A 23,705-nucleotide genomic window follows, 5' to 3' on the forward strand; every position below is an offset into this window, starting at 1 on the left:
GAACGGGTTAGAACAAACCCCCTCACCTCCTGGAGTCCAGAACTGTAGTTCTTATTGATGGAGCCCCAGCTGCCGCGCCTCCGGAGGAAACGCGGCCTTTTACGTTGATCCCCTTTGAGCTGGCCCTCCTGCCCCGTTCAGCATCTCAGTGCAGAAGATAAAATGCTGACACGGCTTCTCTTGGAAGTGATGCTGCCATGAGTAACCTCCCTTTTTCTAGTGCACAGAAAACAGACAGTGTGGAGGGTTGGACCTCAGAATTTAGGGCTCTGCTAAACTTCTATACCAAAGGGTATACTTTCTTCAGACAATTCTAAGGAAAGGTCAAGAAATCCATATTTCTCTCAATTAACGTTGCCTATTATGTTACAGTAGAATAGGCTTGGTTTAAACTGTAGAGAAAAAAAAAACATTAAAATTTCTAAGTTTAAAGTAAAGGAACCGAACCATAAGAACTGGTTCAAATGAAGGGTTTTATGTTTTAGTTTTTAAAATAAGCTCCTGATATCTTTAAACACAGCCCCAAGCCAGGCATCTGTATTACAGCAGGCTGGCTAGGTCGAAGGCCATTTCCAGGGATGTTGGATGTTGGGACCAGGCCCAGGGAGTGAGGGTGTGCAGTTTCTCCAGAATCACTCAGGTGTCCAATGGGCAGCTTTCCGTGAATACAAGCATAGATACGCTTTCTTTCTTTTTAAAGACCCTTAATTCTTTGGATTCTTGCACGGCTGCCAGATTGTCATTCTCGGGCTTTGCATGTTGTTTTCCTCATTTATTTGTGAAAACAAGCATGGTGCATGGCAGACCCCTACTGAGTGTGCGGGTGCCCTGAACAGACGGCGCAGCGGCTACACGTTGATGGCCCGCGAACTGAGCCGACAGGCAGAAACTCGCTCCTCTTGTTCTGCTCATGTGTTTTTACGGGGGTTTTGTCTGCTGCCTTTATTAATATTGTTTTTCTTTTTTCCCTTTCTCTGATAAATTTCTTTAACTTGTCCTCACCTTCCGTTCGACAATAGCCGTGGAGGGTAAGCACATGGTATCTGTGTGTCTGTCCAGCTCTCTATCGCACCCCGCTCTGCATGCGACTCTGGACCAGGAATCGGGAAGCCTGGGGAGGGCGCTTTTGCTTGGTTTGTCACCAAAAGCAGCATTTGTATTTGCCCAAGAGTGAGACGTGAACATCTCCGCAGGGAGGGAACGTTCTCGTCCCTTTGTGTCTCAGGGCTCAGGGGTGGGCACCCAGAGTTGAGCACTGGCAGCAGATTGATGAATGAACAACTGTTGGGCGCTGTCATTTAGTCTTCTCCAAGTAGCCGTGTGCAGTCCTTTTTGTGCCTGGGGTGGCCAATTCAACTTTTTCAGTACGCTGAAGGTTCCCTAGAGGCCCTTGTGCAGCCTTCAGGGCTCAGGTTGTCTTGGATAACATTTGTTGAAGTCTCTCTGTGCCCGGTCCCTGGGACGGGCAGTTTTACATATGTTCACCCCCATCACAGCTGCGGGTGAGGGGGCAGTGCCCGCCCCCCACCAACAGAGCAGCACCTGCACAGCTCCCACGTCAGCAGCGTTCTGAAAGCAGATGGTGTCCGTTTAAAGAAGACTTGCATTTGCCCACTTTTTATAACCATAAAAGGAATACACGTTTCCATTTAGGTGGTTTGAAGGCAATTAAGCTGAGCCGTACAGGTTTTACTGCAAAATTCAAACTAAGTGGAAATTCTTATAGTCTCAATGTAGAACACTTGACCCCTTAGCCAACTGTCTCTAAATCCTCAGAGAGATGTAAAATATCTGGGTTCTTTCTCTTTTGGTGAATGATTTTGGGGGGACAGTGAATCACTTCTCTGAATGAATCCGGGGGCTTTTAGTATAATGTGTGTGATTCCATCTCATTTCCTTTAACTGAGCTCAAAGTTAGAAAAAAAGGTGCCTTATTTATTTGTCACTTGGATGAATTGCTTTGCTGTCATCCCCAAGCTGAACTGTGTCCCCTAAGACAAGAAGATCAGTTATGTGATCTGCTTTGATCTCTTTTAAAGACCCTTTCTAACCTAGTTGCAGTGATATGACGCCATCTGCTGGAGGATAGAAAGATAACCGGCTTCTGTGTTGGCAGCTTCAGCCCCAGGAAATCAGCCCCCCTCCCACCGCCAACCTGGACCGCTCCAATGACAGGGTGTACGAGAACGTGACGGGCCTGGTGAGAGCGGTCATCGAGATGTCCAGCAGGATCCAGCCAGCGCCGCCAGAGGAGTATGTCCCCATGGTGAAGGTGAGCTCAGCCCCGTCACGTGGAGCAGGAGGCGTTCCCTGTGCCCTTCGGGCCCAGCCTGACTCTTCAGAAGGTCTGCACCACGTGGTGATCACGGCCATTCCCGACCCTGACCCCGGAATGTCCTGAGCAACAGAGTCTGTCAATAACTGCTGCTCATACATGTGATCTTGAGTGAGGAAAGATGCAGAATACTCACAGTCTGATGCCATTATGACTTAGGGGAGGTAATTACAGTGTTAAAGTGCCAAGACAGATGACACTTGGAGACCCTGCTTTCAGTTCTTTTGGGCATTTACTCAGAAGTGGAATTGCTGGATCGTATGGTAGTTCTATTCCTAATTTTTTGAGGATACACCATACTGTTTTCCACAATGGCTGCACCAATTTACATTCCCATCAGCAGTGCACAAGGGTTCTAGTTTCTCTCCATCCTCACTAACACTTTTTATTTTCTGTTTTTTTGTGGTTTTTTTTGATAGTAGCCATCCTAATGTGTGTGAGGTGGTACCTCACTGTGCTTTTGATTTGCATTTCCCTGATGATTAGTGAGGTTGAACATCTCTTCGTGTGCTTTTTTGTGTTGGCCATTTGTGTGTCATCTTTGGAGAAATGTCTGTTCAAGTCGTTTGCCCACTTTTTAATAGGCTTGTTTGGCTTTTTGTCATTGAGTTGCAGGACTGAACACCGTTTTTAGCGTACCAATGAGCAATCTCTGGAACAGCTTCTTTTAAACCATCAGTGTGGAGTAGCTGCTTGGAAGCCGTGATATTTTGTGGGCAGCACAGTTAATCCATTCTGGTTTCGTTTTTAGGCTATACTCCCATACACTTATAACCGAAGTTCTTAAGGGTGAACTTGCATGAACCACAGACGGGTTTTTAAAAAATACTAATAAACTCAACAATATACAAAAGCAATCAAAATTTTGTACATAATAAGACTTTTTATGGTGATTTTATAGAAGCTGCTTTTTTAACCGTATTACTGTGGCAAAATGACACTCTTTTTGTTGATCCAGTGTCAATAACTAGCATGTCCATACTGGTCTTGTTCATACTGCATGTATAACTTAGCACCTGAGTCATTACATAGTTGACCCTCATAAGAATGACAGCGACAAACATTTTAACTCTAACGTCATATCGTTTTTAATCACAATTGGTCCCTTTAAGCTCCGAGTGGCAGGGGGAGGGCTCTCGTGCTCCGTGTACATAGTGGACGAAGCCCTGGGGTCAGAATGGCCTCCATGGCAGACTGCCACCTGTCGTTCCCACGTGTGGCAGCAGTTACATCCTTTTTGGTGGCCCACGAGGCTTTGGCAAGCACTGGGGAGAGAAGAGAGTCATGGAGCGCACACGGCCCCAGCACCGCCTTCCCTGGGCACCCTCGCGGCTTTTCTTACATGAGCCTCCATTCCCCGGTTCCCCAGACAGTAGAGCAGTGAGTATTCAGAGATCTGAATCTGGGGGAAATTGCCTCATAACTTAATGAGATCAGGCTCAGCACTGTGGAAAAGAAACACAGAAATTTTCCTTAAAAAAAAAAAAAGAAAGAAATTTTCCCTAAAGTGGTGAAACGGAAATGAAAAATCATGTAACTGGAAGGAAACACTGTCATTGCTGGCGTGAAACTCCTTGACGTGCGTCCTAACGCTGGGTGTGGTCCTGTCTGTTAGGAAGTCGGCTTGGCCCTGAGGACGCTGTTGGCCACCGTGGATGAGACCATTCCCGTCCTGCCCGCCAGCACCCACCGAGAGGTAGGGCCTCATCCAGAGGGCAGTGTGGCGGGGCGAGCACAGCGCGCGCTCTGCAGGCGTGACCTCCTGGCCGGGCCCCAGGGCGGGACTCCGGCGCCTGGCCGTCCACCTTCGGGGCCGTGTGGAGCCACCGCACCGCGTGTGGGGTCCCGGCCTGAAGGACGGGGCGTCCGTGAGGACAGGTGGGGAGCGCAGGATTGGGGCTGCTGCCGCCCTGGAACCCTCCGGAGAGAGGACGGAGGCTGTGGAAACGGACCACGAGAGGCATCCTGCCCTCCTTCCTCGGATTCCTCTGGAAAAACTCGAGTTTGCAAGTGACCTTGGTTTTCCACTTAAAGCAGCGATATAAACATTCCTCGTAACTAGTAAATAGGCTTAGCGTTGGGGTCTGCACCCAGCCCTGCTCACTTCCCGCGCCTCGCCCTTCCAGCTCCAGCGTCCGCTTTTCTGCTTTCTCTCTCGGGGTGCGTGATCTGTCCTTCCCCCGGCAGGCACTCTGCTTGTTTCTGTTTTCTTAGTTTTTACTGTGAAATGATTTCAAACTTGCGGAAAAGCTCTGAGAGCAGCACCGAGAGCTTGCGAGCACCCTCGCCCGGATCGCGCCTCCTTCGCCGTCTGCGCCGTCTGCGGCCTCTCTCTGCATGCGCAGGCTTTACTTCTCCAGAGCCACCTGCGGCCGCTTGTGCGCATCTCGCCCTCTTACCTTTAGTGTTTGCGTTTGTGTTTTCGAATAACGGGCCGTTCTCTTACCCTGCACGGTCACCACGTCCTGGAATTTAACACTGGCCAGTGTGCTCATCTGTCAGCAGGTGGTGGTCTGGGTTCACCAGTCACCCCAGTAATGCTTCTCCCTCTGGCTGGAGACAGCCTGGGGCTCACGTGGCCCCTGACACCACCCAGCGTGTCTGTGCGCCTCTCTCCTGGGGCAGCCCCTCAGCCCTGCGCTGTCTTCTGCGACAGAGTGTAGGCCCCCGTGTTCCAGAGCCTCCCTGACGTGGAGCTGAGGGAAGTTCTCTAAAGGCTGATGCTTCCTCCCGGTCAGGCTGAGGTTTTACATCTGCGGTGAGGCTGCGTCCTCCTCGGAGGTCGTGTCCGAGGGCAGCACGCCCAGCAGGGTGTCTGGACACGCGGGGCCGTCGGGCACAGCTCCTGCAGCTGGTCCTGTAAGTGGCGTCAGTTCACCTGCATGACACCACTTAAATCATTTTGGAAAATGCCTCTGACTGGTGTCACCGTGTAGCTTAATATTTCTCTCCAGTTTGGAGATTAGCTAGTTTATCTGTTTTATTAGAAATTTAATTGGTTTTCCACAATGAGCAAGGATTTTGCCCCCAAATGAAGACGCTCCAGGTGCCAGAGGCAAGCAAGTGGTATCCTAATGGATGGATATTTCGGCAGGACCATTTCTAACTTGCTACATGAGCTGATAACGGCTGCAGTGACCTCTGTGTACCTGGTTCTTCCGCACGCCGTGTGCTTCTTCCTGCTCCCCTCCCGCCCTCTGGACCCAGCTGTCCCTGACCTCTCTACTGCACCCGCCCAGGGGTCACCGGAGGCCATCCCCCCACCGCCCTGACCCCTTGGCGAGACCCCTGGAGTTTCAGAGCCTTGCCCGCCCCACCCCCAGCCTTTCTTTGCTGCCCCGATGGTGGCCGCCCCCAAGGTGCTCCCCGGACTTGTGTTTTAGAGATGGCTTTTGTCCTTGGCAGGGCTCCCCACGCCCACAGATCCAGATGTTTGAGGCCCTCACCCTCTGTGCTGTGAGTGGGCCCACTCCCTGTGCCCCGGGCGCTAGCTGTCCGTGGGACATCTGTCCCTGTAGCACATTCTGCTTGCAGGGTCAGTGGGACCAGCATGCACTCACCACCCTGCCCAGCACGAACCACACGCGCGCGCGCACACACACGTACGCACGTGCGGACAGCCTGTGTCACCCACGAGTCTCAGGTCAGGCCTTGCTTCTCCATCCTCACGGCCACGTCCCCTCTTCCCTGAGGTATCACAGCAGCCTCTCAGCTGCTTACTCCACCTCTGGGCTCTCCCTGCCCTTCCGTTTACTTGCCGCACTGCCACCAGAGCCCCGTCTCGATTATGTTATTCCCCTTCCTAAAATTCCTTAGGCCTCCCCGTTGCTAAGTTCAGCAGGACCAAGGTGAACGTGGGGGGCTTACGAGGCCCTTCACGGAGGAAGCCAGCCGGCTCACGCAGTCTCGGCCACATGCCGGCGAGTTCTCCTCTGTGGAGTCTCCGCCCCTCTCAGAAGGAGTGAACTGCTCCTCCCCGGGCCCATTTCTATGGCGTGATTTTCCCGCGTGTGATGGGCAGCTCTGTGCGTGCTTCCCCCACACTGGGCTGTGAGCACAGACACACTGGGTCACTCTTGAGTCCACGACTCCAAGGGCCTTGTGTACAGTAAGTGCTCGCTGATTGTTGAAAGAGCACGTGGCTAGATCGCCGCTGGTTAAGTACACAGGTCGGAGGGATCGCGAGACACCCCAAGCAAAGCTTTCCAGCCCTGTGGCTCCTTCCACCGCCCCTGCCCCCGCTTCCCACCTCTGATCCGCTTGGAAGGGTCTAGAGCTTACATCAGAGTGGAGCAAGTGTCTGGTGACATCCTTGAACCATCTCCTGCATAGCAAAGGAAGGTCTTGGAGCAGGTGCAGTAGAAAGCGTGCGGGCCTGGAGGTGAAGACCAGGTTCTGTCTTGTTTAGGGGAAGGAAGAAAGTTTCTTCTCCTGGAGGCACCTAAGAAAAGCACCTAAGAATGCCCTGAGTGTTGGCTGCAGGAGGCTCTCCTGACCCTCTTGTTCTTGCAGATTGAGATGGCCCAGAAGCTGCTGAACTCCGACCTGGGGGAGCTCATCAACAAGATGAAGCTGGCCCAGCAGTACGTCATGACCAGCCTGCAGCAGGAGTACAAGAAGCAGATGCTGACGGCCGCGCACGCCCTGGCCGTGGACGCCAAGAACCTGCTCGATGTCATCGACCAGGCCAGACTGAAGGCCCTGGGGCAGACGAGGCCGCACTGAGTGCCGGGGCCTGCTCCCCGCTCCGCCGCCACCAGCAGCGAGGCTCTGCCCGGCCGTGGGCGCCAGCACTCACAGCGCCAACACTCTGGCTGAGGCTGGTTGAAAATCTCATATAAGTTTAACCGCATTTTGATGTGGGTTGTTTTGGTTTTGGTTCTTTAATCATGGTGTTCAGAAAAGTCCGGGATCCAAAATGTGGCATTTTTCTGAGAATAAAAATTGTACATGAGAAGCTTTTAAAGAATCATGAAGAACAGATTTTGTTCACATCAGGATGTACTTTCGTGGAAGCGGCCGAGGCAGTGATGCACTGGTTCCTGAACTGGCCGGACTGGTCCTTGGAAGAAGACAGGAGGAAGCAGAGGATTCCAGGAAACCCAAGGGGCTGAGGATCCCTTTGCCAACCGCAGACTTACTCTCCAGGCTGGAATTTTTGTCGTTAGAACACTGTTCAGTTGCAATATGCTAATACCACTTTACAAAGAAAGAATATAAAAGCTATATTTTGAAGACTTGAGTAATTTCAGAAAAAAACTACAACCCTCTTGTCTTTCCTGCCTTTTACTTTCATGTGAGTATGTGAAGCATTTGGTTGGAAACTAGCTGTAGAACACACTAAAAACTTTTGTCTTTTTTCACCAGAATAATGTGCCAGTTTTTTGTAGCGCTGTTATTTCTCTTGGAAGCAGAAATGCTTTGTACCAGAGCACCTCCAAACTGCATTGAGAAGAAGTTCTGGAACCATCCCTGTTTTCCATTTTTATATAATTTATAAAGAAAGATTAAAGCCATGTTGACTATTTTACAGCCACTGGAGTTAACTAACCCTTCATTGTGTCTGTCTTCCCAGGAAAGAATTGGGCAAAACAGAGATTTGGTTTCCTTTTGATGTCCAGTTTTACCATCCATTCTGTTAAATAATTTTGAAAAATATGCCCTCTCTTTAGTTTGTTGGGGGATATAAATTATTCTCAGGAAGAATATAATGAACTGTACAGTTACTTTGACCTATTAAAAAGGTGTTACCAGTAAAGTGCTTGGTGTAATATCCTTTCTTTTGGTTTTGTTCCTTCAGATCATTTGAAATTTCTCAGGTGACTTGTCAGATAAACTAACATACAGGAAAGCTCTCGATAATGATTAGTTTCTTATATTCTTTGTCTTGTCGACAAGTCAAGAACATTCCTCATAAGTTAACCTTCTTGTTCCATCTTCACGGTTAAATGCAGAAACCGAGCTAGGGTGATGTCGTCCCTGAAGGACTTCCCTCCGCAGGCTTGGTGTCACCGCCACCTGTCCAGCCTCGGGGAACCTGTTCTCTTAAGGGAACCATCAGCGTGACAGACCCCAGACCCAGCCTCATCTCGCTGAGCCTCTGGCACGCAGGACTGGGGTCTGCAGCGCTGGGGACCTGGAGGGAGAAGAGCCGGGGCCCAGCCCCCAGTGGAGGGACTCGAGCGTGTCCTGCAGGAAGACGCGCGTCCCCGTGTGCAGCAGAGTCAATCCCCTCTGGGCTGCCTGGCGTCCTCTTCGTCTGAAGAGAAGGTCGGGGATGTCGCCCCTCTGAGCTTCTCTCGGGCTCTCCAGTCTCCGCTTCCTCGTCTTTAGGATGGTGATCGTGAGGTTAAATAAAACGAGCGGTGTGAACGATGAAGCGCTCCACGTGCTCCCGGGGGCTCCATTGCGGGGCTGTGAGCCACGGCCGCAGCGCGTGTTCTCTGCCCCGTACCGAGAACTGCAGGTAAGTCTGGAAACGTCCTGTAAGTCAGAGGGAAAGGCATTTTGGTTGTGAGGACGGGTGGAGACAGATAGCGGATGGTGTTGGCTGGCCGGCTCGGTGGCCCCGGGGCCTTCAGAAGGGCCACCCCGTGACTCCGCCACACGGTGCTGCAGACGACAGCTACCCAGTGAGGCATTCGACCCTGTCCACGCTGGCCAGGAGAAGCAGTAAAGAAAGCGAATACGGGCCTGCCCACGACCTCGCCCTCTGTCTTTCTCCAGCTCCATATATTTTAACATTATTTTAATTAAAGAGTCATTTAAATAGAGAAAAGGGCACATAAATGTTGAGCTTATTGAATTTTTCACAAAAGAGCACACTCATGTCACTGGCGCCCAGACTCAGGAACAGGACAGCACCAGCACCCCAAAAGTCTGCCTGCGGTCCCTCCTAGCCACTGCTTCCCCAGAAGGGTACAGCCACCCTGCTTGCCTTTTATCAACTTTATTGAGATGTAATTCACACAGAGTAAGAACCTGCTGAGTGAACAGCTGGATGACTCTCTTCAAACATGTACCTCCAGTTCCCCATCAGTCCCCACACCCACCGAGGCAGCCGCTGGCCTGGTCTCTTGCACCGTAGATCTGGTCTTACACGCCAGGTTGCCTCTGGAACTACTGTATGCACTCTTCTGTTTCTGGCTTCTTTGACTCGGTGATGTTTTGGAATATCTGTGTTGTTGCGTCATCAGGATTTGTTCTTTATTTCTGATGGTACTCCGTGGTCTCACAGCCAGTTCACCTGTCACCTGTTGGTGGATGGGACATTTGAGCTGTTTTCAATCTGGTTATTATGAATGAAGCCGCCGTGGACATTTGTGTACAAATACACGTGTTTCCATTTCTCGTGGGCAAACAACTATGAGCAAAATTTCTGGAACTTATGGTAAGTGTTCAACTTTATTAAGAACTGCCAAACCGTTTTCCAATGTAATTATACCGTTTTACACTCCAACCAACAACACATAAACCTTCCTGCTGCTCCACATTCTCACCAGTATTTGGCATTGTCAGTCTTTTATAATTTTAGACTTTCTAGTGAATATGTGTTCCATCTCATTTTAATTGTGTTTCTTAATGTACAATGATATTGAGCATCTTTTCCTATACTTACTGGCCATTTATATGTCTTTCCCGGAAGTCTCTGCTCACATATTTTGCCCTGTTTAAAATTGGGCTGTTTGGGAATTCCCTGGCGGTCCAGTGGTTAAGACTCGGCACTTCCATTGCCGAGGGCACAGGTTCGATCCCTGGTCAGGGAACTAAGATCCCTCAAGCCATGTGGCATGGCCAAAATAAATTAATTAGTTAATTAATTAAATAAAATAAAATTGGGCTGTTCATCATTCTGTTGGGTAGATAGGAATTCCTACCCACTGGGTGGTAGGAATTCCCTCTGTGTCCCAGATACTAGTCTTTGTCAGATACTTGTTTCCCTCACGTTTTCTCCCAGTCTGGGGCATGGCTGTTCATTTTCTTAACTGCACCTCAGTGTAATTTTACCTGAAAAACTGGTGGAGGGATTGTTGTGATTGGAACTTCATTGGCTTTTTAGGTCAGTTTGGGGAGAACAGATATCTTCAGAATGTTGAGTCTTAAAAACATGAACTTAATATATCTCTATTTCTTTATATCTTTAATTTTAGTAATGCCGTGCTGTTTTCAGTGTAAATAAAGATCTTAAACATCTTTTGTTAGCTGTATTCCTGTTCTGTGTTTTTGATGCTATTATGTTTTAAATTTTTCTTTTTTCTTTTTTAATTTTATTTATTTTTGGCTTAACCGAGGTGTGACATATACTATTTTCTATTCTATTTTTTTAATTGAATTATAGTTGATTTACATTGTTTCAGGGGTACAGCAAAGTGATTCAGTTATATATATGTAAATATATATATTCTTTTTGTACATTCTCTTCCATTATAGGTTATTACAAGATAACGAGTACAGTTGCGTGTGCTCTACAGTAGGTCCTTGTTGTTTATCTATTTTATATATAGCAGTGTGTGTATCTGTTCATCCCAATCTCCTGATTTATCCCTCCCCCCCCCACACTTTCCCCTTTGGTAACCATAAGTTTGTTTTCTAAGTCTTCATTTTTTTGGATTCCACATGTAAGTGATATCATGTGATACTTGTCTTTATCTGACTTACTTCACTTAGTATGATAACCTCTAGGTCCATTCATTGCTGCAAATGAAATTGTTCAATTGTTGGTGGCTCAGTACATAGAAATGCAGTCATTTACACTGTGTCCTTGGTGGATCCAGCCCTTTTCTGTCTCTGTTCACCTGCCCCAGCCTGGAGTGATGCACCCCAAACTCCGACCCCACCCAGCCCCTCGTGCTGTCCCTTCATGCAGCAGAGGGCAGGACACAGCAGCCGAAACCGAGTGCAAGTGCCGGACACTGTCAACCACCCTCAGGGGAGTCAGGCTCAGTCTCTCTATTTGGGGCCCCCCTTGCTGGGTGGGGCTGACTGCCACGCTCTGAGCCCAGGTCTGACCAGGTTTGTGTACCACCAATGAGGGCTGCACATCTTTTAAAACTTTTAAATCATACTTGACTTTAGTTTGTTATCTTGATGAATTTGGCAACAAAAACAGACAATCTTTCTAGTTATTTTCCCCTCTGGGGGAAGAATGCTCTTTAAATTTACCCAAACATTTTTAGGCATTGACTTCTTTTTAAAAATTCATCTTTTTTTATTGCACAAGTGTACAAAGTGGTGCACATACACTGAAGAACATTAGAAAATACAGCCAAGTCAAAAAATTTTTTAATTGCCCCAAGATTAGGAACAAGGCAAAGATGCCAGTTTCACCACTTAACGTTCAACGTAGGACTGGAAGTTCCAGCCAGAGCAGTTAGGCAAGAAAGTAAATAAAGGGCGTCCACGTTGGAAAGAGAGAAGTAGAGCTACTTCTATTCGCAGGTGATGTGATCTTATACACGGAAAATCCTAAAAAATCCATAAAAACTGTTAAAGATAATTAACAAATTCAGCAAGTGAATAAACAAAGTGTGGTGTGTCCACACCGTGGAATATTATTCAGCCATAAAAAGAAATGAAGTACCGACGCACACCACAACATAGATGGCCCTTGAAAACATGAGGTTGTGAAACAAGCCAGACACAAAAGGCCACAGGTTGTGTGATTCCATGTGATTTTGTGATTTATAATAAGAAACAGAAATTTGATGTTCCTCCCATTCCTGGTACAGAGCTCTCAAAAACCTTGGAATTTCCTAGGAGATGAGAGAGACACCGGTGTCCTTTGGAATTAATTCTTAACAGGCCCCTTTTGGTGGCACCTGATTTTATGTTAATGAGGAGACGCTGGGGAAGGGGGCTGGTTGCTAGAGGAACTCCCCATGACTACAGGGTTGGGACTTTGATCAGTCGTGCCTACGCAGTGGTACCTCCATAAAAACCCCCGCAGACGGGGTCCGAGCTTCCGGGTTAGTGAGCGCGCGGAGGTGCTGGGGCGTGCCCGGGGTGGGCTGGCCGCCCCACGCCCCTTCCCACACACCTTGCCCTGCACACCTCTTCCTTCTGGATGTTCCTGAGTTCTGTTCTTTGTAATAAACTGGTTCTTCATAATAAACTGTTCTTTATAATGAAATCTAATAAGTTAAATGTCTTCCAGAGTTCTGTGAACTGCACTAGCAAATTCATGGGACCTGAGGGGAGGGTCAGTCTCTGGCATCAGTAGCACGGGTGATGGTGCCATCGGCACTGGAGAACAGGACAGCCTGTGGCTGAGCCCTTCACCTGGGGGGTCTGAGGCTGTCTCCTGGTAGATGGGGTCAGGACGGAGTTAAATTGCAGGGTTCCAGCTGGTGTTGCAGAATTGCTTGGTGTGGGAAAAACACCCACACGTTGAGGGACCAGAAGTGTCAGAAGGGAAATATTGTGAGTAAAGTGTTGTAAGCAATGTAAAGTAAAACAAAAGTTTTTTCCTTTACATTCTATTTATAGGAAATGTCCAGAATAGGCAAATCCCTAAAGACAGAAAGCAGATCAGTGGTTGCCGGGGGCTGAGGAGGAATAGGGAGTGACTGCCTAATGGATACAGCGTTTCCATCTGGGGTGATGGAAAGTTTCTGGAACTAGGTAATGATGATGGCTGTACAACATGGTGAATGTACTTAATGCCACTGAATTGTACACTTTAAAAATGGTTAAAATGGTTAATTTTGTGTTGTGTGTATTTTACCACGATAATAAAAAGTATCAAATGTCTTATTAAAAAACATTAGGTACCTACTTATGTAGGAGGATGAATGGTCACCCACGGTGTCTGCAGGAGTCCAGGGGACATGTAAGTGGGGACAGGTGACAGCAGGTCCTGGGTGGTCTGCATCGCGCCGCTTCATTCCGGCTCTCCGTCCCCCTCCTTCTAGACCCAGTCACAAAACTACCCCCTCCCAACAGCATCTCATCCAGGGCAAAGCCTCACTCTCAGTCCCTCCCCCAGATCCTTCTTTCACCCAAGAAAGGACTGACGGCTCCGCCCTTGGTTTTCTCTGAAGACATGCGGAGGTCAGCAAACTTTTTCGATAAAAAGCCAGACAGTGACTATTTCAGGCTTTGCAGGTTGGATATGATCCCTGTCGCGTTATCTTTTTTTTTCTGTTTTGACAACCCTTTAAAAATGTAAAAGCATTCTTAGCTCCCTGGCCAGTAGAGTATGTTTATCTTTTTAAATTATAATCGGACCATGTCTCTCACACACACGCGTGCACGCACGTACACACACACACACACACACACACACACACACACACCCCACCCCACCCCCACCCCGCTCATAACCTCCAAAGGCTTCCTGGCACTTAAAATAAAATATTAGAATTCAGACTCCTCCAGGGCCTGGCATGGCTAGACCTGCCGGCTTCCTACCATGGCTCTCTGTCCCCCTCCACCTCAGCCACACGGGCCTAGAACATTCTGGGTCATGTGGACCTGCCAGCCTTTGCCTTGTGGCCAGCCATCGCCACGGTCAACTTCAGCACACTTCATTGCTTCCAAAAGAAACCCAGCACCCCTTACCCATCCCCCTCCACCGCCAGCCTCTGGCAATCACGACTCCACTTTCTGGCTCCAGGGATTTGCCTCTTCTGGATCTTTCCATACAAATGGAATCACACAATGTGTGGTCCTCAGTGTCATAATGTTGTCAAGGGTCGTCCATGTTGTAGTATGTTTCAGTACTTCTTTCCTTTTTAAGTCACTAAATAATATTCCGTTGTAGGGATAGACCACAAAATCTCATCAGCTGATGGACATTTGGGTTGTTGCTACTGTTTGGTTCTATGTATGAATAATGCTCCTATGGAAATTTGTGTATGAGTTTTTGTGCAGACTTATATTTTTATTTGTCTTGGGTGTATACCTAGGAATGGAATTTCTGGGTCATATGCTAATTCTATGTTTAACCATTTGAGAAACTGCCAGAGTATTTTCTGAAGTGGCTGCACTATTTTACATTTTCATTAGCAACGTATAAGAATTCCAGTTTCTCCACAGCCTTGCCAACACTTGCCGTCTTCCCTTTTCTTAGCCCTGTCCTAAGCCCTGGGGGCCCAGGAGTGAGCAAAGCAGGCAAGTAAATAGTACATCCGTGGCCCCTCTGGTCTGCTGTTGGAAAGTCCAGTCCAGACCAGAATGACGTAAGCCCAGTTCATTCCAGTTGATAATCAAAATCCAAACTCTTATCCGGTTTGAAATGTTTCTCCTCCCCCAGCTTAGACTGGATGTGGAAGCCTGGAGCAGGGCAGCCCCTGACATCTGGGAGCTGGCCTGGCCCTCACAGCACGGCCTGTGTGCTGCTGAACCCCAGCGATTTCACAGGATGTGGACATCACACAGGTCAGTCTGTGACTGTGATGGACCAAGACAAAACCATGAGTTGTCCAGACAACAAAAGTGGCCACCCATTCCCCTCACCTGCCCCCTGCTGACTTGAGCGATTCCTACTGCTTTACCACCCACAGCTGCCCCTCCCTCCTGACAAGACCGATAAGATGCCCAGTCACAAAGCTAGCCCCTCTTCCCAAGAGCAAACCAAGTCTAATGCGGAGCAGACCCCACTTGCTCAGCCCTCCCCCAGATGACCTCACCCCATCCCAGATTCCGCTGTGCTAGAGGCTGAATGATGGCCCCCGAGACGTCCACCTGCTGATCCCTAGAACCTGTGAGTGCTCCCTTTTATGGCAAATGGGACTTTTCGTGCGATTAAGTTAAGGGTATTGAGGTGGGTCTATTACCCTGGACTGTCGGGGTGGGCCTGGTGTAACTCACAGGGACCCTTACAAGAGGGAACGTTTGTCTACAGAAGGGGAGAAGGCAGTGTGACAATGAAGGCAGAAATTGGAGTGATGCACCCACAAGCCAAGGAATGTGGGCCGAGTCCAAAAGCTGAAAGAGTCGAGGAGTGAATTCTTCCCTAGAGCCTCCAGAAGGGGCCGGCCCTGCCAGCCTCGCCTCTAGTCCAGCAAGACTAAGTTCAGACTCCTGGCTTCACCTGTAGGAGGAAGCATGTGTGCTGTTCTCAGCCAGTGGCGCCAGGACTCTAATGCACACAAGTTAAGTCTTTTCTAAAGACGCCCCCTTGGTTCCTCAAGATGTGTGTTCTCCCTCGCTGCAGCGAGCAACAGCCCGACACGTTCAGCTGCTGCTGTGTTCTTGGTCTTGGGCTGGAGGGCGTCATCGTGGGCATGCCCAGGTGGGGGCAAGGTGTACTGGTGTCACGGTTGTGAGCGGGCATTAGTCCTCCCACACCCGCATCCCCTGCCCCCAGGTGCAGCACAGGTCCAAAGCTAACTCTACTTGGGGGTGATTTTGCAAATTCCAAAGAGCCCCACCTAGCAGGGTCTGGGAGTCCAATTGCCCCGACACAGACCCCGCTCCTCTTCCTCTTCCAGCCGCCCTGCCCCACCTGTGCCGTGAGCCCCGCCCCTGGGCTCCTCTGCCCCTCGAGTTGCCCTTGGACCAGCCCTCGCCCTTGGTGAGGGAGAGCGTGGCCCAGCCCTTCCCTCTGTCCCGCCTCCTCCAGGCCCTGCCCCAGAGGGACCAAACCTCTCCTCCCCCAAACCCTCAAGGTCCCCAGGGGTCCCCGGGACACTCTCAGGTACTCTCGAAAGGTACCCCATCTCTGTCCTTCGTCTTCCCGTCTCGCCCTCACCTGGCCTCACAGCCCTCCTACAACTTGCCCTGATCCATCAGGGAGGGGCACTGGGCAAGCCGGCCCTCCCTCGGGGGGCCTCTGCAGACCCCAGCCTCCCTGGGTCTCTCAGCCGGAACACCTCTACCTCCCGGCTTCTCTCTTGGACACTGACTAGTTGGTTGCCCAACCGTGGAAAGTAATCTGGAGAAATCAGCTAATGAGTAACTTCCCAGGAAATTATTACAAATCTGCTGCCACTGAGTGAGTCACAGGAAGCGGGGTGGGGGGTGAATCACCCCCAAACACACACGTGCTTAGTCACTGCAAAGCCAGTGCCAGCGGCAAGGCACCAGCAGCTCACCGTCTGTGTCTAAACGGTGCTGTGTTGTGCTTGTGTTCTGTTTCTTTTGCACCTCTTCTCTGCTCCTGATGGAACATTTTATTGGAGTTCAAAGTCCCACACTTTTTTTTGTTTTTATAAGTTCTTTAAGGTCAAAAAAACATTGATTTTTCTGTTTCCTTATTCTTCCATTACTTTTAGGATATTCCTCAGCTTCAGAACTCCTACTTGGAATCTTAATTTTTTAAACTCAGTGTGTCAGGTCTTTCCTGGTCTCACTGTGAACATCTTCCCAGAACCCTTCCCTTCAGGTGGTCCTGAGGTGCCGGCTCCCGGAGGCCCTGGAGGCTGCTGCCATGCCTCTCCCCACGCTGGCCCTGCTCCCAGAGGTCTTTCTCTAGGATGCCCCTAAGTGGCGGGCATCTCGGGGCAGGGGCTGGGGCCCTCCTGGGGCCTGTGGGGCACACATTCCCCCCCTGCCCTTCCTCCGCTGCTCACAGCTCATCGTTTCACGTGTGGGGCTCCATCCCTGCCTGGCTTCTGGGGTCCCACGGGGTCGGGGCCGGGTCTGGAGAGGTGAGTGTCATATGCAGCACACACCGCTCAAAGATAGGGGCCTTAGCCACCTGGAGACTTCAGTGCACTGGGCAGACGAGACCAGACCTGCGTCCCGGCTCCTCCTGGCGAGACCAAGCCAGGCCTAGCCTGACCACGACTGTGGACACGGAACAGCCCACCCCGCTCTCACCGGGCCCGGGTTCCACTCTCAGGGACGGAAACCTTGGTTTGCAGCTTCTTGAGCCACATCAAAGCAGGAATGTCCCTGACGCTTAACACACCAGGTCTTATTAGTAACCAACACCTTAATAAGAAATGATGGGAATCCCGGGCTCCTTGGGCTGAAGGAGACCCAAGCACTCAGCCTGGATCATTCGCCAGTGTTTACCCTCAAGGAGGCCAGAGACAGAGACCGCAGAGCTGGGACCCAGCTGGTCCCAGCCCCAGGATGGTGCCCTCGGCCTTGCTGGAGGGGAGAGCCGGAGAGCTGGGTTCCTGGGCTTGTGACAGGGTGATGGGCTTCGGGTGCTGGGGCCCACCTTCACTTCTGCCACAGTTGCACCTGGAAGCCAACAATGGGCATGTTACCCTAGATAAAGGGAACCTCAAAATGCAGGGGATCAAAATTATGCTCAGTGGAAGGAGCCAGACACACAAGGCCACGCACTGCATGACTCCATCTGCACGAGCTACGCCAAGTGGCAAAGCCACAGGCACAGAAAGCAGAGTAGTGGTTGCCGGGGCTGGTGCGGGGTGCTGCTGAGTACAGGCTTTCTGTCTGGGGTGATGGCACGTCAAGTCTGGGACTAGAACAGACGTGATGAGAGCACAACTTCATGAATGTACTGGGTTGGCCAAAAAGTTCTTTCGGTTTTAAAGTAAAAGTAAAAGGCTCATTTTTCATTTTCACCAAGAACTTTATTGAACAACGTATTCACCATTTTGTTCCACTACCTTCTGCCATTTTCCAGGCAACTTCATAATTCCATCTTCCCAGAACTTTATCTTTTTTAGCAAAGAACTGTTCCAGGTGCCCTTTACAGTCTTCCAGGGAATTGACATTTTTTCCATTAAGAGAATTTTGTAAAGACCTAAATAAATGGAAATCTGAAGGTGCAATGTCTGGTGAATACGGCAGATGAATCAGAACTTCCCAGCCAATCTAACAGTTTTTGCCTGGTCATCAAAGAAACATGCGATCTTGTGTTATCCTGATGGAAGATTGTCGTTTTCTGCTGACTAATTCTGGATGCTTTTTGTCAAGTGCTGCTTTCAGTTGGTCTAATTGGGAGCAGTACTTGTTGGAATTAATCGTTTGGTTTTCCAGAAGGAGCTCATAGTATCCGATCCCACCGTATACACATCACCTTCTTTGGATGAAGACGAGCCTTTGATGTGGGTGGTGGTGGTTCATTTCGCTTGCCCCACAAGCTCTTCCGTTCCACATTATTGTACAGTATCCACTTTTCATCGCCCATCACAATTTGTTTTTATTTATTTATTTATTTATTTATTTATTTTTGGCTGCGTTGGGTCTTCGTTGCTGCGCGTGGGCTTTCTCTAGTTTCGACGAGCGGGGGCTACTCTTCGTTGCGGAGCATGGGCTCTAGGCACACGGGGTTCAGTAGCTGTGGCACGTGGGCTCAGTAGTTGTGGCTCATGGGCTCTAGAGCGCAGGCTCAGTAGTTGTGGCTCGTGGGCTCTAGAGCGCAGGCTCAGTAGTTGTGGCACACAGGCTTAGTTGCTCCACGGCATGTGGGATCTTCCCGGACCAGGGCTCGAACCCGTATCCCCTGCATTGGCAGGCGGATTCTTAACCACTGCGCCACCAGGGAAGTCCCCACAATTTGTTTTAAAAACGAATGTTTTCGTTACATTTAAGTAGAGAATCGCATGGGGAAATACGTTCAAGAAGTTTTTTTTGCCACGTATGTGGAACCCAAACATCAAAGCGATTAACATAACCAAGCTGGTACAAATGATTTTCAACACTTGATTTGCATATTTTGAGTATGTCAGCTGTCTCCCTCGTGGTATAATTCTCAATTAATGTCTCGATTTGATTGCTATCAAGTTCAACTGGTCTACCCGACCATGGAGCTTCGTCCAGTGCGAAGTCTCCAGCACGAAACTTCTTAAACCACTTTTGACACATTCGATCCATCACAGCACCTTCTCCATACACTGCACAAATCTTGTTTTGCGTTTCGGTTGCATTTCTTGAAATAATAAAGCATAATATGCCAAAAATGTTGCTTTTTTCTTCCACGTTCAGTTACACAAAATTCATCAATTTTGATAAGGTTTTTTAAAATGCATGCTGGTATGACAGCTGTCACATACAATCTAACAAAATTGTTTCGAATAAAGTTAAAGACAACTAAGCGCTGCTAGAGCCATCTTTCAGGAAAAAAACGAACAAACCTTTTGGCCAACCAAATACTTAATGCCACTGAACCACATACTTTAAAATGGTAGCTTTTATGTTGTGTGCGTTGTGTGTTATGTGCATTTTACCACAATAAAAAAGGAAAACAAATGTAAGGGATTGATGCTAACGATCCTTAGTGTCCCATAGGAATTCATTAGGGAACTGACCCATCTAAGCGGTCCAGACCAGGCCCCTTGTCTGTCCTGTACCATCTTGGAACCACTCGGCATAGCTGTCCCAGCCCTTTCCTATCCTGTGGATAAAGTTGTAGGCAGAAACTTACCGGTTAAAGTTCCCGAGGTGCCAGTCATTGTAACACACAAGTGCCCTTTCTACGTCTGGTGTGGAGGACACGGACCACGTTCCCTTCCAGCGGCGATGCAGGAGTGGGTCAGAAGCCTGCATCTCTCGTGCGTGGCTCCGGCGTTTCCTGACTCAGGGAGCCCCGTCCAGCGTCTCCAGGTCAGTCGGTCTGAGTCCCAGAGCGTGGATGAACCATGGTCTCCGAGCTGGGGAGGAACCCCTGGGTCCCCACATCACCAGGGAGCATGAAGAGCTCCGAGGGTCCCTTTCCAGAGGCCCCACTTCTCCAGATGCTTCTCCCTGTGAGGAAGGAAGGCCCCTCCCCTGTCCGAAGTCCACCTCAGGCCTGGACCTGAGCTTGGGAGACTATTCATGGCCAGGCCTGGACCGTGTGCTTTGGGGCCCAGGCTCTGGGCATGTTGGTTGTTGGGATGTTCTGAATTCAGTGAGTGGGGCTGGGAGAGGGGTGACCTAGACTGTTCCCCTTGTGTCCCCAATATGCATCGAAGACCAGAGCGGCCGTGGAGTCTCATGAGAGCAAAGCAAAGACATTGATAAATATTAAATGCCAAAAATACCTTTTTAGATATATGCAGCAATTCTCTTTTTTTGCTAACCTCAGGACTCACCCTGGATGGCCTGTCATTAGGTGGAAAGAGAAAGCCCCTTCACAGAGCTGAAACAGTGACGGTGACAATGACAGTTCTGTGAAATCGGACTGGAGTGTCTTCTGGAACTATCCCAGTTTTCAAGATACATTGGATAAAACCCAGATGAAACTTCTGCACAGTCTCTTTCACCATGGATGAGCATTAATCAGTGAGGTAGTTAAAACCCATTTTATTAAATCATTTCAAGAACTGCTCTAATTTTGATCAGTCCTCATCTTACTTCAGCTTCTCAAATGCTTAATATTTCCCACTCCCAACAACGAAAAGTAAATATGACACGTGAGCTGTCAGAGTGATTGTTTTTAAGCAGTATATATGCCTTTCTCTTTAAATTCATAAGAAAATCGATTGTGATGTTACAAACATGAATGGAATTATTTTGATTTTTATACTTGATTCCCATTTAATAATCTCAAAAGCCGAGAAGAAACACACATCAGTACACACATTCACACACATTTACCAAAGGAATTACCGTTGCTTCCTATCCAGCCCCTTGCTTCATAAGTGCCTTGTCATGCTGGGTTACATGCTACACTGTATTATATAAATTAAGTACTGTTAAAGAGCATATCTATTTATTTTCTTGGTGTGAAACACATTGTAAAATAGATACATTAATTACTTTAGACATTTAGTTTAATTTTGACTGCTTTTAGTAATCTGTCTTACAAAATGCATCCTTGATTTAATTCTAAGTGGATTCTATAAAATTCCTGGAAACGCATATTAGCATTTGAATGTAAAACGAAAGTCGCCTTCTGACAGGAGCGTGTCTCTTTGGCTGACAGGTTTGACAAGGAGGACAGGCTCTACAAATCAGATTCTATGCCATATTTTTGCATAAATTGAATAAACTAAATCTGCGGCTCTAAGAGTTTGACAAAAAAATTTATTTAAAGAAGTGATAAAAACTTTCATTTTAAAAACATTTTATTGGCAAAGGTATAAATGAATGAACAATATTTTATGCCCCTTAGACCTTGAGTTAAACTTGGTGCCTCTAAGTGAAAGAATATTAGACATCAATCTCAGGAAAGTACTTCTCTGCCCAGACCACACCACCTTGATGACTGTCACTATATAATCAGTCTTGAAGTTGCTGGTGTGAGTCATCTAACTTTGTTCTTTTTTCAAGATATTTCCGTTTTGGCTCTTCTAACTCATTTGCAGTTATATATAAATTCTGAGGGAATTCCAGTGGTTAGGACTCCGCGCTTTCACTGCCGAGGGTGCCAGTTCAATTCCTGGTTGGGGAACTAAGATCCCGCAAGCCACACGGCCAAGAAAAAACACAAGTGAAATCAGTTTGTCAATTTCCCTTTTTAAAAAAAGCCCCTCGGGTTTTGAATCAGCTTCGCTGTGTAACATCGCTTACTCATTTCACTGTGCTTCTGTGCACCAGCTGGCAGCCGGCTGACCAGCTACGCTTGGACTGGAGGCTCCCCGGTCACCCAGGGTCCAGGTGAGGAAAGTTCCTCTCGGTGACGTGTGTGGGCCATGGGGAGGGGGCCAAGTCCCGGGCCCAGCCCCACAACGGCATCTAAGGCCTCTTAGGGCAGCTCTGCTGACATCCTAGTGGCCTACGCAAGTCACATGGTTGAGCCCAGCGTCAGCGGATCTAGAAATAAACCGTTCCAGCGGGAGAAGAGGCACGAGCCGTGGACTTTTGGGCAGCGATCGGATCCACCACGCCTTTCTTGCAGACTCTATGGGGTCATAAAAGATCCTCGTGAAAGCCAGGTGATTTCCAGCATGGGGCTTTCCTCACCGTGAAGGCAGAGCTCGTTGAAGGGTCAGCCGGCCAGCCGTCGGTCATCACATGTAATTGTCAGGGGGGTTCACTATGCGACTTTGGCACGTCACTGGGAAGGGTCAGAGCTGCCGCGCTGCAGTGACACAACCCCTTCCATTCCCACCACCACTGATGGGAACACGGCCCTCGGCACTGACATCTCCAGAAACGAGCCTTGTCTCAATCCGGCCAGCAGTCCTTCCCGGGCCCCATTCCTTACTTTAAAAGACGCGTTTCCGGGCTTTCCTGGTGGCGCAGTGGCTAAGAATCCGCCTGCCAATGCAGGGGACACGGGTTCGAGCCCTGGTCGGGAAGATCCCACATGACGTGGAGCAACTGAGCCCGTGCGCCGCAACTACTGAGCCCACACACCACAACTACTGAAGCCTGCATGCCACAACTACTGAAACTCGCGCGCCTAGAGCCCGTGCTCTGCAAGGAGAAGCCACCGCAGTGAGAAGCCCGCGCACCACAACAAAGAGTAGCCCCCTGATCGCCGCAACTAGAGAAAGCCGTGCACAGCAACGAAGACCCAACGCAGCCAAAAATAAATAAATAAATTTATTTTAAAAAAGAATGAATATTAAAAGATGCATCTCCAACAGAAGTGTACTTTTCATGGCTGAGAATTATTCCTCCAAATGTGTCATATATTTGTGTTTTGCTCAATTGTGAACTGAGTATCATAGTGATAAATAATCCAGAAGAATTACTTTTAACACTTAGAGCATCGCAGGAAATATAAAACAAAATTTCAATTTATTTACACGTTTTTGTTGTAGAGAAGTATGTTGTAGAGTGATCCATAAAACTTTCAAATGTAAAAATATTATTTTAGGATAAATAACCTGGCAGCAGTCAAAGGAAAAGATGATTTCTGTGGGTAACAGAAAGAGGTGTCTAAGCATTAGAGGTTCATCATGTACTGTTTGTAATGGATCGTGTTGGATATCAAATTGATATGGTATTTATATTCCATCTGGTTACATTTTAAAGTGATATGACAGTTTTATTTTTAAGTGTCAATATTTACAGTATGCCAGAAATTGTATTCTTTTGTAGCTATTTAAACTTATGAAATATTTTAGGTGTCAACTTAATGTGTGAGGGAGATAAAACATATTTTAAATTACTTTAGGCAGTATGTGAACAAAACTGGGGACCAGCAATGCCAAGTGCATCAGTGAACTTCACAGTCAGAAGAAACCAAGAGATCAGCTGTGGAACCCTTGGTGTGACGGCCCCCCTGCGCCTGTTGGGAGGTGGCTGGTGTCGAGGTTGGGACCAAGCTGCGCGGGTTCAAAGCCGGGCTCTGTGCTCATGCGCTGTGTGGTCCCCTGCCTGTTTCCCATCTATAGCCTGAGGACTGAATGAGGAAATACATGTGCGGTGCTGAGAACAGGCACTTGGGCCGGAGGAAGCTCACGATGCCAGTATTCACGCTCCTGCACGATCCTGGGGGGGCAGGAGGTTATTCCTCTCCCGGAGCCACTCTCAGCTCTGCTTTTTCAAGAAACACAGAACGAGACTCTTCGCTTCTCAACTTGAGAGCCCAGTAAGAGGATGGAAGCGGCAGCCCCTCCACCCCAGACTGATT

At 48.7% G+C, this 23,705-nt stretch overlaps 1 protein-coding gene across 22 annotated transcripts in view; it reads left to right on the top strand.

Moving 5' to 3' along the window:
• PTK2 (protein tyrosine kinase 2) overlaps nt 1-8,093 on the top strand; it is a 253,830-nt gene extending 245,737 nt beyond the window's left edge. For 13 of the 22 annotated variants that reach the window (XM_036830829.1, XM_036830830.1, XM_036830831.1 and 10 more), the window contains 4 exons: nt 1,020-1,028; nt 2,117-2,272; nt 3,951-4,031; nt 6,848-7,060. In XM_036830829.1, coding sequence (XP_036686724.1) covers nt 1,020-1,028; nt 2,117-2,272; nt 3,951-4,031; nt 6,848-7,060 — 459 coding nt within the window. Of the gene's footprint in view, nt 1-1,019; nt 1,029-2,116; nt 2,273-3,950; nt 4,032-6,847 lie in introns of all 22 variants that reach the window. The other 9 variants (XM_036830827.1, XM_036830819.1, XM_036830821.1 and 6 more) reach the window with 4 other exon arrangements.
• Nucleotides 8,094-23,705: the final 15,612 nt, after the last annotated feature.

Source organism: Balaenoptera musculus, chromosome 17 (genome assembly GCF_009873245.2).
Source record: "Balaenoptera musculus isolate JJ_BM4_2016_0621 chromosome 17, mBalMus1.pri.v3, whole genome shotgun sequence".
Classification (NCBI taxonomy): domain Eukaryota; kingdom Metazoa; phylum Chordata; class Mammalia; order Artiodactyla; family Balaenopteridae; genus Balaenoptera; species Balaenoptera musculus.